This window comes from Scleropages formosus, chromosome 11, assembly GCF_900964775.1.
Source record: "Scleropages formosus chromosome 11, fSclFor1.1, whole genome shotgun sequence".
Taxonomy (NCBI): domain Eukaryota; kingdom Metazoa; phylum Chordata; class Actinopteri; order Osteoglossiformes; family Osteoglossidae; genus Scleropages; species Scleropages formosus.
The window spans coordinates 3,145,056-3,158,668 of NC_041816.1; the positions used below are offsets into that span (position 1 = coordinate 3,145,056).

A 13,613-nucleotide genomic window follows, 5' to 3' on the forward strand; every position below is an offset into this window, starting at 1 on the left:
AAAGTATACAAACCCTGTGGGGGGCGCGGTGGCACAGTGAGTTTGATGGGGTCCTGCTCTTCGGTGGGTCTGGGGTTCGAGTTCCGCTTGGGGTGCCTTGCGACGGACTGGCGTCCCGTCCTGGGTGTGTCCCCCCCCCCTCCGGCCTTACGCCCTGTGTTACCAGGTAGGCTCCGGCTCCGGTTCCCCGCAACCCCGTATGGGACAAGTGGTTTCAGATGTGTGTGTGTGTGTACACAAAACCTGTTACAGCTTATATTTTGTCTAAAACTACTTATATTTAACTTGTCGTCAATTATCAAAAAAAACAACATTTACAAACGTCACAAAAATGATTTAACGATGGATTTTCCGAGCACTGCTGAAAACCAAGAGAGAAACGGGAACGATGTTCTGGAAATGCACCCACTGCAGTTCCCTCGCCAGTTTTACTACGTGATCCTCATGCGAAGCTCATCCGTACTGGACACTGACACATGGTGGGGTTTCGTGGACAGTGAACGCAGACCGGTTAAGCACCTTCCGAGGTTGAGTCGCCTTCACTGTCATGTCAGCTGCTTTTTTTTCCCCTTATTTTTTAATCACACACACACACACATTTTCAGAACCGCTCATCCCATACGGGGTCACGGGGGAACCGGAGCCTACCCGGTAACAGAGGGCGTAAGGCCAGAGGGGCAGGGGACACACCCAGGACGGGACGCCAGTCCGTCGCAAGGCACCCCAAGCGGGACTCGAACCCCAGACCCACCGGAGAGCGGGACTGCGGTCCAACCCACTGCGCCACCGCACCCCCATTTTTTAATCAAATATCCAAAATAAAATGTTGGCGGTCACATTTAGCCAACACATTTCTCCACAGCCACTTACAACTATTTATCCATTTACACACCTTGGTAACTTTACTGGAGCAATTCAGGGTAAGTACCTTACTCAAGGGTAGTACAGCTTGAGGTGGCAATCAAACCTGCAACCTTCAGATTTAAAGACAGCAGCTCTAACCACTACACTACCGGTTTTCTCAGTGTTACTCAGTCCCCCTGAGAAGGAACATGATATGGAAAAAAGTGCTGCGTGCGTTATGTAACATACTGTATACCACGCAGCATGGTAACACAAGGCCTTCCAACTTTTTTACATGGCTACTCCTTAAACGTTGAACCTACAGGCAGGAAAAGCAGCACAGATACGCCCTCAATATACTCATTAACTGGTATTAATAACATTTAAAAGTATAACCCTGTAAACGTATCGTAATCTTGTATTAATAACGCATTGTATTAATATCATAAATTCATGAAACCATCCGTATTAAAGAAAGAACATGTACTGGACAGCTACTAATGCATTCAGTACATTTATTTTTCCTGAATTTCAGTCATAAAAGAAATAAGTTACAGTTTGCACAGTGAGAATATAGGGGGGAAATTATATTTACAGCTGCTAGGAAAAAAAATAAACGAGCCAAAACAATTTAAACCATTTAGACAAAGCAGTTAATTAAGTACTTCACGCGTTTGATAATCCCTTTGTACGACTGATTACTGGAGTTTGCCATGGCAGAGCGGGCTCCGTGAAACAAATGGAATGGAAACGACAAGACTGTTAATAAGGAAAACAATTATAACTGTAGTAAGACCAGTGTAAAAACAGAGTAATGTGCTCATGTGGTGAAACAGAGGATGATCATGCTGACATCCCATTGTTAGCGAGCAGTCACATCGCACAATACGGGGACTGCCGTTTCACTAAGATACTCGTGGGCTTTTTTTTGGAACACGAAGACCAAAATTCGAACTTTAAAGTGAAAAGACGAGTTTGAACTTTTCTTTTTGTAGGAAAATTGGTGTTTTATTGGCACAGTTGCGAACAAAGTTGCCCTGCCGGCCTCCGCGCGGAGTCTCGCTGCCTGCTGTGGGAAGATGTTTAAAGGGAAAAGCGGCCCGTTTTCGCGGCACTACTTTCTGTACACATCCGAGGGTTGTTAAATCGCCGGACTTTGCATTGGGTTGCTTAGTGCGCTTTTGGCCAACTACGCGCTTTCTGTCATTGGTCCCTTTTTTATGGTTTTTAAAACCCACTTAGTGTACGAAATACGATCAGGGATTGAGACGCAGTCAGGGCTCCGACTTTTCTACGGGTCTATTTTCTTCTCAGCGGTGGTGCTGCGGCCTTTCCCCCCTCCTTCCCCGTGCCGGCCGCCATCTTGAATTTTAATGTGAATTTCTGGAAATTTTTTTGTTTCCTGAGATACTCTGCCGAAAGGATTTCATGCCGTTTCTGGGCTCCTGTCGGGGAGCAGCCGCAGCACGAGAGAAAGGTCGAAGTGAGTATTTTCCCACACGCGTGCCCCGTCGAGGAAAACGTGGCCTTTTCGGACACTTTAGTGCGGGCGAAAGCGCTGGCAGGGCGGTGTGGCGGACGGAGCAGACGCTCACAGACCAGTTGTGTGCTTTAAAAGGGCCCGCACTTGGGAGCTGTTTTCAGAGAAGATGTAAGTTATCCTCGCCTTAACGCGATTTCCACGGTCTCCCGCATCGTAATGCGAAGCTCTGGACCCAGAACTATCTTAATATTTGCCCAGGCTGCGCTTCATTGTCTTATTTTCACCATTTCTGCAGGCGCTTGTGCCGACAGGTGTAACTAGCCGTTCCGTTAGCTGGTGTGCTAATGCGTTCCGAGCTTTGGGAGGTGGTATTTATATTTATTTCCGTTTAGATGGCTCCGTCGCAGTGCTGACCCCGAAAGGACTATATAAAGTTGAGCGTAGCCGCTAACGAGTGCCGTTGGCAGGTAGCGGACTCGGTTTCTGGAAGTTGCTCAGCCGTACGGCCGGGCTCGGTTTGAGCTGTGTGTGTTTAGCTCGTAGCTGCACTTCCATCATTATGTCTCAGTTGGTGAACTGTGGCTCGGCTCTGTTTGGGGCTGTTCCTGCAGCGTCCAGCAGGTGGCGCCATCGCACAGCGCTCGGATAAACAGATATGCCTGCCAGGCGGTCGGCTAATATTTATATTACTTTTTTGTTTTTATACAAATCAAGCGCTAGTGCTGTTTGCGGTAAGAACTTTCCTCAAAGGCGCTGTAACATCGAGCGGCAGTTGGACTCGAACCTACAACCTCCCGATCCCGAGTCCTTCTCCTTAACCAATAGGCCATGCGCTCGTTGCTGTGGTTAATGCGGTAAACGAGTCTCTCACGCAGGTTTCCAACAGGGACACGATTTTCGTAGTTCCCTCCGCAAGGATGTCACTTTGGAGATGCCGCATTTTAATGCAGTTAGTTATTTGTTCTTTTTAACGCACATGATCATCATGGGTTATGTAACAGCAGCTGGCAGGATCGCCGTAGATCCGCACGTGCTGGTTTTTGTTGTTACTGATCATCTTCCACGTCGCCAGTAACAATATGCAGCCTCTCGCAGCTCAGTCTTCCAGGAGTTTTTGTCGGCATATGTGTTCCATGTTACCACCAGCTACACGTAGAGGATGTCTGATTCCTTTGATGGGCCTTAGAATCGTGTACTGTGGTTGTTCGCCTATTTTTTTTTTTTTTTTTTTGGCTTTTCCATTTATGAGGATATTAATTCCAGGTGAGCTCTTCTAGGAAGTAAACATTGTATCCGTATTCACTATTTTTTTTTTTCCGGTGAGGCATTGTGCCGCTAGGGGGAGCTATATATACGAACACTCAATTAAGGTGGGTTGGGTTGGTGTTCTTCTCAAGTGTCCGGATCCCAGCCTCACTACAAGGTGTTGGAGATACCAAAAGTGTGAATCCACAGTGTAAGACATTTTGTTTTAAAGGTATTTTATACAATAGATTCCAAATATGGTGGGAGGAGATGTCCAAAGAAGCCTTAAAGTAGTCAAGAGTAGTATTTATTACTGTTTGTTCATTTCTGGTGGCGGAGGAGCAAAAGGATTGTTCACCTTCTTAAATTTGGTGGAATGATCGCAAAGTGGCCCGTTTGGGTACTTCGATATAATATGCGTATTATAAAGGATGAACATAAACTAAAACCTTTGTCTTTACTGATAAATGAGCGAAAGTCACAGCTGAAAAGCACTGTAACAGATAATCTAGAAAATAATGAAAACATTAACCTCCAGATACTTTGTCATCTGGGGCGGCACGGTGGCACCGCGAGTAGCCTGGGTGGTGTGAGAGAACGTGGGTTCGATCCCCACTCAGTCTGTGTGGAGTTTGTATGTTCTCCCCCTGTCTGCATGGGTTTCCTCTGGGTGCTCTGGTTTCCTCCCACAGTCCAAATACATGCTGTTCAGGTTCCCCCATAGTGTGTGAGTGAAAGAGAGAGATTGTGTTCTACTGGTGTATGGATGAGTGACCCATTGTAAGTAGTGTATCTAGCAGTGTAAGTCATCTTGGTGAATAAAGTGTGTGGACTCATAACACTACATAGTGTTCGTGGCAAGTCGCTTTGGAGAAAAACGTCTGCTAAGCAAATAAATGTATGGAAAGATAATTAGTATTTTTAATTTATACTGTTATATTTTACTCACGCTAATTTTTGCTGGTTCTAAAAGGAAAAAAGCACAACATGAGTATGTATATTGCTTTGTCCGACAGTGGTCTGGGTCTGGGACTGATGAGCAAAGCAAGGTCTGTTACCTAAACTGCTCCCAATAAAAATCCAACATCTGAATGTGTACAGCTGGAGGTGTGTGTACAACTCACTTTGTATGGAAGGCAGATCCAAGAAATCTAGTAAGAAGTTCTGTAGCATTTTTTTTTTTTTTTTTTCTATAACAACAGAAAAATAGAAAAATCATTGGTCCCCAAGCCCAGATGTTTCACTTCAGGTTCATTTACTCTCCACGGTGCTTTTGAGTACTTGAGTAGAGAACACTGTGAGGATATGGTCAAGGTGTTCTGTGACAGTTTGTAACTGTTGGAACTATCCTGTCAGTCTCCTGCAGTCATCGCCAGTCAATTCCTGGCAACTCAAAATGGTTTTCTGTACTGGAGTGTCTGGCAATTTTATTCTGTTCACTGAAAGAACATTAATACAATAGTGATTTCAGCTTCCAAAACAGTGTTGGATGAGCTGTGAAGAACACTCAAGATTACAGTCGTGTGTTAGAGGTGCATCCTTGTTGGTGAAATGCACTTTTGTACATTTCCTTGCCTCGTGCAAAATTAGTAAATATATGTATTGTCTGTGTGTTTACTGCTCAGACAAAGGTGACAATCTGTAGAATCAAAATTATCACTTGTAACTTTGAGAAACTTTGTTTTAGAAGGTTCTTTTACATAGTTAGGAACGTTTTGGTGCAGAGGTGACCTAGAGAAATGAACTGTTAATACTTATTTTATTTATTAAAATACACATCAGATCTTTACTTGCTAGATATTTTGCCAGATGGCTTCTTCATATCATGAATCAGAGACAGTCTCTGCCCAGCTAAAACAGGCTATCAAGAACTGTGTGTGAATTACATGTGGATTAACTTATATAAACGAGGAAAATATTAAAGACAAATATCTGTTAGAAACAGTGTTTTGGTCACGTGTTCAAAAACGATGCGTTCACAATAGTGACGTCAACATCCAGCTTTGCTTGTTTAAAAAAAAAAAAAAAAAAAAATACTTTTAGAATTCCTGTGTATAGATCTATCTGTATTCTGTGTATAAGCTGTGAGTGTTAGTATTATAGAATGATGGAAGAAAATGTTGCATTTTAACCTTGCTGTCACCATCTGTCCACAGGAAACACACTTGGGCTCATCTATCCACACACCGCAGGGCTCCTTCAACACAGAGACTAAATGCAACTGGACCAGGTGGCCTGTTGGTATGAAGTGGCTGGGAGAATCCAAGAACATGGTTGTAAATGGCAGACGTCATGGCAGCAGGTTCTCCAGTGAGCAGCCACTGAGCCAGCCACGGGCGCAGCATCCCCAGCGGGCCCCGCTGCGCCACACCAAGAGCTCCCACAGCGGCCGCAGATGTAGCCGAAGTGAGTGCTTTTTCAGGATACGCCACCCGAGATCATTTGAATGGAAGCTTGTGTACATTTGGTTGCCAGGTTTTCTCCCCGTATTTAAGCCATAGCTTAATAGCTTTTGTGAACTTAGTTTGTAGATGTAGCGTCTCCTGCTCAGAATACAGATCTAAAAGTTACATAAAGCATGACGAAAATGCGTTCGTACAGATGCAAATTCCCATGTTAGAACATCTGCTGGAATGGTCAAATGGCAGCCTCCAGGCTCTCACAGAAGTTCCATCTCCACAGGGTTTGGTGCTGCCCCCCTGGAGGCAGAGAGGCGCTATGTCCCCTCCTCGGGGATGACAGCCAAGGAGCTGTGTGAAAATGATGACCTGAGCACCAGCCTGATCCTTGACCCCTACCTTGGCTTTCAGACCCACAAGATGAATACCAGGTTTGTGCTCATTTCACTTATTATTCCGGCTCTTCGTCACAAGTTTGCATAAAATGACCATCTCTTTTGTAAATCACTTGTCATTACAGTGTGTAGTTATTTTTTCTGAAAGTAACACTAGTAGCACTAGTTTTGTGAAATTCAGCTACATAATGTATGTTTGGTGCTCAAGTGATTATTTTGCCGTCCTCCTAGATTTCGGCCCATCAAGGGGAGGCAGGAGGAGCTGAAGGAGGTGATAGAAAGCTTCAAGAAGCATGATGACCTGGAGAAGGCCTTCCAGGCCTTGACTTCGGGAGACTGGGCCCGCCACTACTTCCTGCACAAGAACAAGGCCCAGGAGAAACTATTTAAAGAGCATGTAATATATAGCTGAAATATAACATTCCGGATTTTTATACAGCAAATATTTTTTTCAGTAGTGTTTGTGCCATCTTTTTAAGTGTATCCTGAGATTCTGTATAGAAAACACTTCCATTTACTTTGGTTTCTTTTACAGGTGTTTGTTTATTTGCGAATGTTTGCAACTGACAGCGGGTTTGAGATACTTCCATGTAATCGTTACTCGTCAGAGCGAAATGGAGCTAAAATAGTTGCGACGAAAGAGTGGTGAGTAATAAAATGTCATTTTTACAGCTGAGAAACTAATTTCCATTGGCCTTGGAGTATTTTCTGTTTTGCTTCTTGGACATTTTTGTTTGTTTTAATATTCTGAGCTAAGTTTTATATCATTGTGCGGGGCAGGAAGAGGAACGATAAGATTGAGTACCTAGTGGGTTGCATCGCTGAGCTTTCCGAGTATGAGGAGAACATGCTCCTTCGACACGGGGAGAATGACTTCAGCGTTATGTACTCCACCCGGAAGAACTGCGCTCAGCTGTGGCTGGGTCCTGCTGCCTTCATCAACCACGGTACAGTACATACCAACAACAACTGACAACAGACTCATTGGATATTTGTCCCATGAAAGTAGCCGGCATAGCTTTGAACTTTGAACCTGTGTCCCCCGTACACTGTCTGCTGTCCCAGGTGAACTGTCTGTTTCTCAATATCGTTTTATGTGCTTTACTCTCAGTATACTAAATAAATAATTTGTTTAAAAAAAATCAGACAGTGCACATGTGTATTTTAAAGATTTCTTCATGTTGTTTTTGTTTTTGTTTCTCCAGACTGTCGGCCAAATTGCAAGGTGAGTTACTGTTTAGGAATCGGTTTTGTAACGGTTCAGTGTAGTTTAGAAGTTGTGGGGATTGACTTTATATTGACACGAAAAAGTACTTAGACCTGTTTTCTCCCCTTCGCTAGTTTGTGTCCACTGGTCGGGACACGGCTTGTGTCAAGGTTCTTAGGGACATAGAACCGGGGGAAGAAATCTCCTGTTACTACGGTGACGGCTTCTTTGGGGAAAATAATGAGTTTTGTGAATGCTACACTTGTGAAAGGTACGCTTTTTGTTTTTCACTTTGCATATTTAAGAACTTTCAAATTAACTTGCACATAATTTGCATATTTTAAAATGTAACATCACATGGTGGTTTTTATAACTAACTTTTTTTTTTTTTGTAATAATAGATCACATCTGCATTTCTTTATTTTTGGACTGTTGCTTTTTGCAGGCGAGGCACTGGTGCTTTCAAATCCAAAGCTGGCCTCCCTGTAGCAGTTCCAGTGATTAACAGCAAGTATGGACTTAGGGAGACAGACAAACGTCTCAACAGGCTCAAAAAGCTGGGCGAGGGCAGCAAGAACTCCGACAGCCAGTCTGTGGGCTCCCACACCGATGCAGATTCTCAGGAAGTGCCTGGCGCACAGTCTTGTAAGCAGTGCTGTTGCTGGCCTACCTCTTTGCTAAGTTCCACTTTCTTTAGACATGCGATATTCAGTGCCTCTGCTGATTTTGAGTCGCTTTTTAAATTCATTATACAGGCAGTCCCCGAGTTACAAACATCCGACTTATGTACGACACGTACTTACGAATGACCCCCTTGCCGACCGGAAGTTGAACTCTTTTGTGAGTCACCCATGAGTACCAATCATGTGAAATCTTCATAATTAAGCCTATTAAAAATTCGAGATAGTGTATATACACTGGTTCGTAATAACAAACAGGTGCTTGCAAAGAACATCAAAACATTGTGCGAGTACCATGATTTCTCGGCTTGTGCGGGGGCACGTGAGCCCGAGGTACGACAGACTTCCTTCTTTTCCCTTTAACAGTGTCTCATGATACTGTATTTCGCTTTAATTTTGTTTTTATCCTCCTATCCAAGGCACCAAAGTGTAAATGTGATGATAGCGATGCATCCAAGAAAAAGGAAACGATCACGATTGAAACTAAAGAGTAAATAATAAAGCGAAAGGTGAAACGCCAACGAACAATGGAAAAAGTCAACATTAAAGTTTCTGTCTCTCTCTCACTCGGCTACAAATGACACTTCTTCCCAGTTGGGGAATCTCACTGCAGACAGCCTCTCCCTCTCTGCTCTTTCAAGTCCTGTCCCACTTCGTTCCCAGTCCCGTTCCATTTCTCTTTTATAACCACGACGACTGCCCGCCTTGTCCCTCCGCCACGATTTCGGGTCCTCGCCTCTCTTATTTCGCCAATAGACTGACCATTTGCCCGTCCCCAACCACGAGAACATGTCTAGTTCTTTGATTCTGAATAAACGATTCTACACTTGGGTCCAGTCTCTTCTGCATCCTCTGTTCATCATGACAGTAGTAACATTATCTGTTTCTATGTCTCTCTCTATTATAAATATTGTAGCTGCATTTATTATTACATTTATTCATGTAGCAGCCGCTTTTCTCCAAAGCGATGTACATTTCATTATTACATTGTATTATTATTACTGTATTGTTTATATTAAAGATGTTTTAGTGTATCTGAAATGGTTTTTTTTTTTTTTTTTTGCATAGACAGGTAGACGATATACAATATATTAAGTCAAACATTTGACAAACTGACGTTAGATAGCCATCATACCCAACTGTTCCGACTTACGTTAAAATCCTACTTGGATGTACTGAGGACACGGAACTTGTTCGTAATTCGGGGACTGCCTGTACATGTTCTTTCTTCATATGGTAGGAAAAGAGACTGCTACATAGAAAGGAATTCAGTGGCAATACGTATTTTTTTAATTTAAATCTTACGGTCATTATGAAAATGCGATTAATGTTTTCCAATTCTTTGTTTTTGTCATTTAGCTGCACGGAAAAGGACGTCCGCTAGTGTGAAAAAGTTCACCAAAACTCGGACTTTAACCAGACAGTCATTGTCAAGAACTCCTACCTCTACCTCAACTTCTAAACAAAGTCATACAAATAACTCCAGGGTACCAAAGAGACTGAAATCAAAACCTGCAAAGCCTTTGCCCTCTAAAGTCAAGCTGAGGAACAGATGCCGTGGATCAGAGCAGAAGACCACCTCTAAAATGGATGCGCCAGCCCTGGGCCTCAAAGAGCCCAAGGTGGTCCTGTGCAAGAATGTCCCGGTGAAGAAAGAGGACGCAAGAGGGCCTGCTCGGGTGGAGAGCTCGAGGGGCTGCTGGACACACCACACGGCGAAGGAGAACAATCATGACTCTCTCAAGGGTGCTCCTCTTTGTGACGGAAGCCTATCATGCACTTACAGAACTCGAAGGTCAGCCAGAACTCAGGAGGCTGCCAGCATTAAGCTTGAACCAAACCCACTGGAGGGCCTTATGCCTATTCCAGGTGGTGTGGTCGTCAAAACTGAGCCCGTGGAAGAGTGTGTCACTCCAGGGCTGGTGCTCAACAAGCCGAACCTGGAAGGCAGTTGCTCCAGGAAGGGTGCCTGCCCGCGGCGGAAACGGCTGCAGGTCAAGCCAGAGCGGACAATAAAGGTTGAGGAAGGGCCTTTCGTTCAGCAAGACCTGTGCAGCACAGAGATGACCGACTGCGGAAAGATGCTTCTGGGCCTTCCAGACAGATCTCGGGATTACAACGGCGTAGCAAACTGTGGAAAGTTCCTTGGCCGGGACAAGTCCAAAGGAACTTGCCGGGGCCTAGCCAAGGGCAAGAAAAAGCGACAGATCACTCGCTATGATGCACAGCTGATAGTGGAGAACAACTCGGGGATCCCCAAGCTAACTCTGCGTCGACGAAGGGATAGCAGCAGTAGCAAAACCAATGAGCCCAGTGAGGCAGACATGGTGAACTCTTCAAAGATCAGCATCAAGTTTAGCAAGGACCATGACAAGGAGAAGAGTGGCTCATATGTGGCCAGGTTGAACAACGGCTTTGGCTCCGGGGCCCACAGCAGCTCCACCAAGCTAAAGATCCAGCTGAAGCGTGAGGAGGACAGCCGAGCCGTCACTCAAGCTCATGCGGACGAGCTGATCTCAAATGGGGTTGGTGCTGGGCATTTAGGGGAGGGTCTCGAGCCTGTAAGTGGAGGACAGCTAACGCAGACCACGGACGAGTCGTCGTCTTCGGAGGAAGAGGAAGACTACTTTGACGATGAGTTTGAGGATGACTTCATTCCGCTTCCGCCAGCAAAACGTCTTCGACTTATTGTGGGGAAAGATTCCATAGACATAGATATCTCCTCAAGGAGAAGAGAAGATCAATCTCTTAGGCTCAATGCATAAGCTCTGAGGGTCTTTTCTTGACCTTAATGTACATAATGTTTATTTGCAATCAGTGTTGATTATAAAAAAAAAAAAAAAAAAAAAAAACTAGTTTTTGGGGGAAAGAGGCTATGAAATACATAGAGATAAAAGAATGATATATGAAATCATGTAAAATTTAGTGAAGGTAATTCTATATTCATTATGTACAGACATGTAGAAAATGTACAGTATATGAACTCTTAAGAACCTGATGTGCAGATTTTTATTGTACTTTTTATTAACCACACAATGTGCAATTTTGAATTCTGTTGATAGCTTGGGTTTGTAGAAAAAAGGCTGAAAAGGATCTAATTGCGGTCAATGATTATTAGTTATTGGGAAACACAGTGATGATACTTTAAGCGTCTCCAGCTCTGCAGTTCTTATCCCTTCTAAGGGTTCCTAATACCGGTGTATATGAGTGTGTGAATAGTGTGTATATACATATATTACATTGCCTTGTGAAATGTATAGGGAAGAAGTTAAAAAAAAAAAAAAAATGTACAGAACAACTGGGTTAAATTATATTTAATTTTTATTATTAACAAGTGAAACTCATTGAGTTATGTTTGACATGTCTCAACTGCTGAAGACCCCTGATGAATGGGGTTCATGGTGCTTCGTGTGGTGGTGCTTGCTCAGGTTGTCTCCTGAGAGTGAGGAGCGGACTACCGTGGAGCTGCAATCATACATTGCTTAAAAAAAAAAGTACCGAAACTATGAGTTTTTACCCTCTTCTATCCCTCTGCAACTTGATGGGGAAGGACAGGTCAGTTGGGTTTGGCATTGGCAGCCTTCCCGGTTCTCCAGGATAAAGCGCAGCCCGTCAGCCACCCGCTCACTTGTTGCGAAGGAGGGGCTCCTTCTTTGAACAGTTTGCTGCTGCAAAGGTGATTAGTGGCCACTGTAGAGTTTGCCCCCCCCCCCCCCAGGTGCACTGTTGGCTGTTTAGCACACAACAGTAATGGGTGTTCAGTGTAGGATCCTCCATTCTTCTGTCTCCTTTCTGTGATTTAATTTGGCTTAAAATGTTTTGATGCAATGCTTTCTCATGCCCTGTTCCACAGAAGCAGTATGCATTCCTTCCAAATTCGTATAAAAATGGGCACTTTGATCTTTTGAATTTGTGGGAATAAATACATTGTTGGTACAATATCCAAAAGTGCTGGAAAAGCTCTGCTGTGTTTGAACTGAAACAATTAGCCCCCTTCCTGTTCTGTGGCTTTTTATCAGGCCTTAAGTGGGGCTGGTTCGACACTTCTAAACAAGTATGTTCAGAATGAAACTCTGGGGTGGTTATTAGCCATAATTTTAGCCATGAAATTTTACTGAGTACATTGACAATATAATGTTGCATTACTTACCCTCAGTCCTTCTGTATATTATTTTTATGTTGGCGGTGTCCATGTTGTCAACTGTTACAAGATGTTTGGGATTTTCATTCACCCTTGTATGTACTGCTCCTATCACCAGCAGCCTGGTGCAGCTTTGAACTCTGCAAAACGTGTTCCCTCTCTCCCCCCTCCCTCCCTTTAACATGTCCATCTTACACTGTGTGCTGTTCCAGGTGAACTGTCTGTAATTTCTGTCAAGTAGCCAACTGTCAGATGGAATTCCAGTTGATTTGAGGAATACCTGTGAATATTTTGCAGAAGTTTGCAAGCATTATGTGTACAAGAGTAGCAGGATACAGTGACCAGTTTTGAAGGGGGAAATACTGATGTTGCCCACTGAATCATGAGAATACCTTGTACTTATTTAATAGTTTTGAATACTTGAAAACAAGATAAAAGTTTCTTTGCAAGACTGACCTGTGTGTTTGCTTATTATTATTAATATGGTTGCTGACGTATAGCATCGCTGCCCGCTCACCAGTATTTCTAATGAACGTAACGTGTTAGGAAACTGACGAGTGATTCCCAATAATTGAGTTAAATGGAAGTTGAAGGATTGCAACACGAAAAGATGTCAATGGTGCTGCGTGTAGTTGTCCAGCAGTGGAAGTGAGAAGTTTCAGACTGCAGGCATAGCTTTGAAAATCTCTCTGGGTGAATGATTGACTGGCCTCCTTCAGAAAGAACCATTGAAGTCATTTATACCCGAGTTGTTCGCTCTATTCAGCGTCCTTACAGAAGCCGTTCTCTGTCGAAACACAAAAACACTCAGATTCATCAATTGATTTCAGTCATACGAGACAGACAGGTTTGACAGAGAATCATATTAACATAAAAGCAGTCAGCTTGTGTTAATACTGTGATTTAGATTTGAAATGAATGCTGTGCGTGTCATGTCTTCTTTTGAAGTGTCTCTGCTGTCCCAAGTCGTTCTAAATATACAAGCCGTCAGCACGTCTACAGCAACGAGAAGGATGTCGTCCATGCCTTGGGCACGAGTATGCGGTGCTGTTCCAAAGGGTACAAATATGGTTTCTCTTGTTTTTACGACACCCCTCTTGCTATTTGCACTGTGAGTGTGGGGGGGTGGTGGTAGCTGCGCCTCCAGCAGTGCTGAAACGAATCTCACGCACTTGGGTGAAGTCCACAGCAGACCGCAAAGAACAAGCCCTCTTCTCTGG

The 13,613-nt window shown here is 43.8% G+C and overlaps 1 protein-coding gene across 1 annotated transcript; it reads left to right on the forward strand.

The window, feature by feature from the left end:
* Positions 1–2,172: 2,172 nt before the first annotated feature.
* Positions 2,173–12,848, forward strand: LOC108934513 (histone-lysine N-methyltransferase KMT5B). Its single transcript, XM_018752400.2, has 10 exons — positions 2,173–2,326; positions 5,728–5,977; positions 6,254–6,401; positions 6,597–6,762; positions 6,901–7,010; positions 7,146–7,312; positions 7,571–7,590; positions 7,707–7,843; positions 8,018–8,217; positions 9,612–12,848. Exons 2-10 carry the CDS (start codon positions 5,815–5,817, stop codon positions 11,015–11,017), a joined length of 2,517 nt encoding a protein of 838 aa, XP_018607916.1. The 5' UTR covers positions 2,173–2,326; positions 5,728–5,814; the 3' UTR covers positions 11,018–12,848.
* The last annotated feature ends 765 nt before the right edge of the window (positions 12,849–13,613 follow it).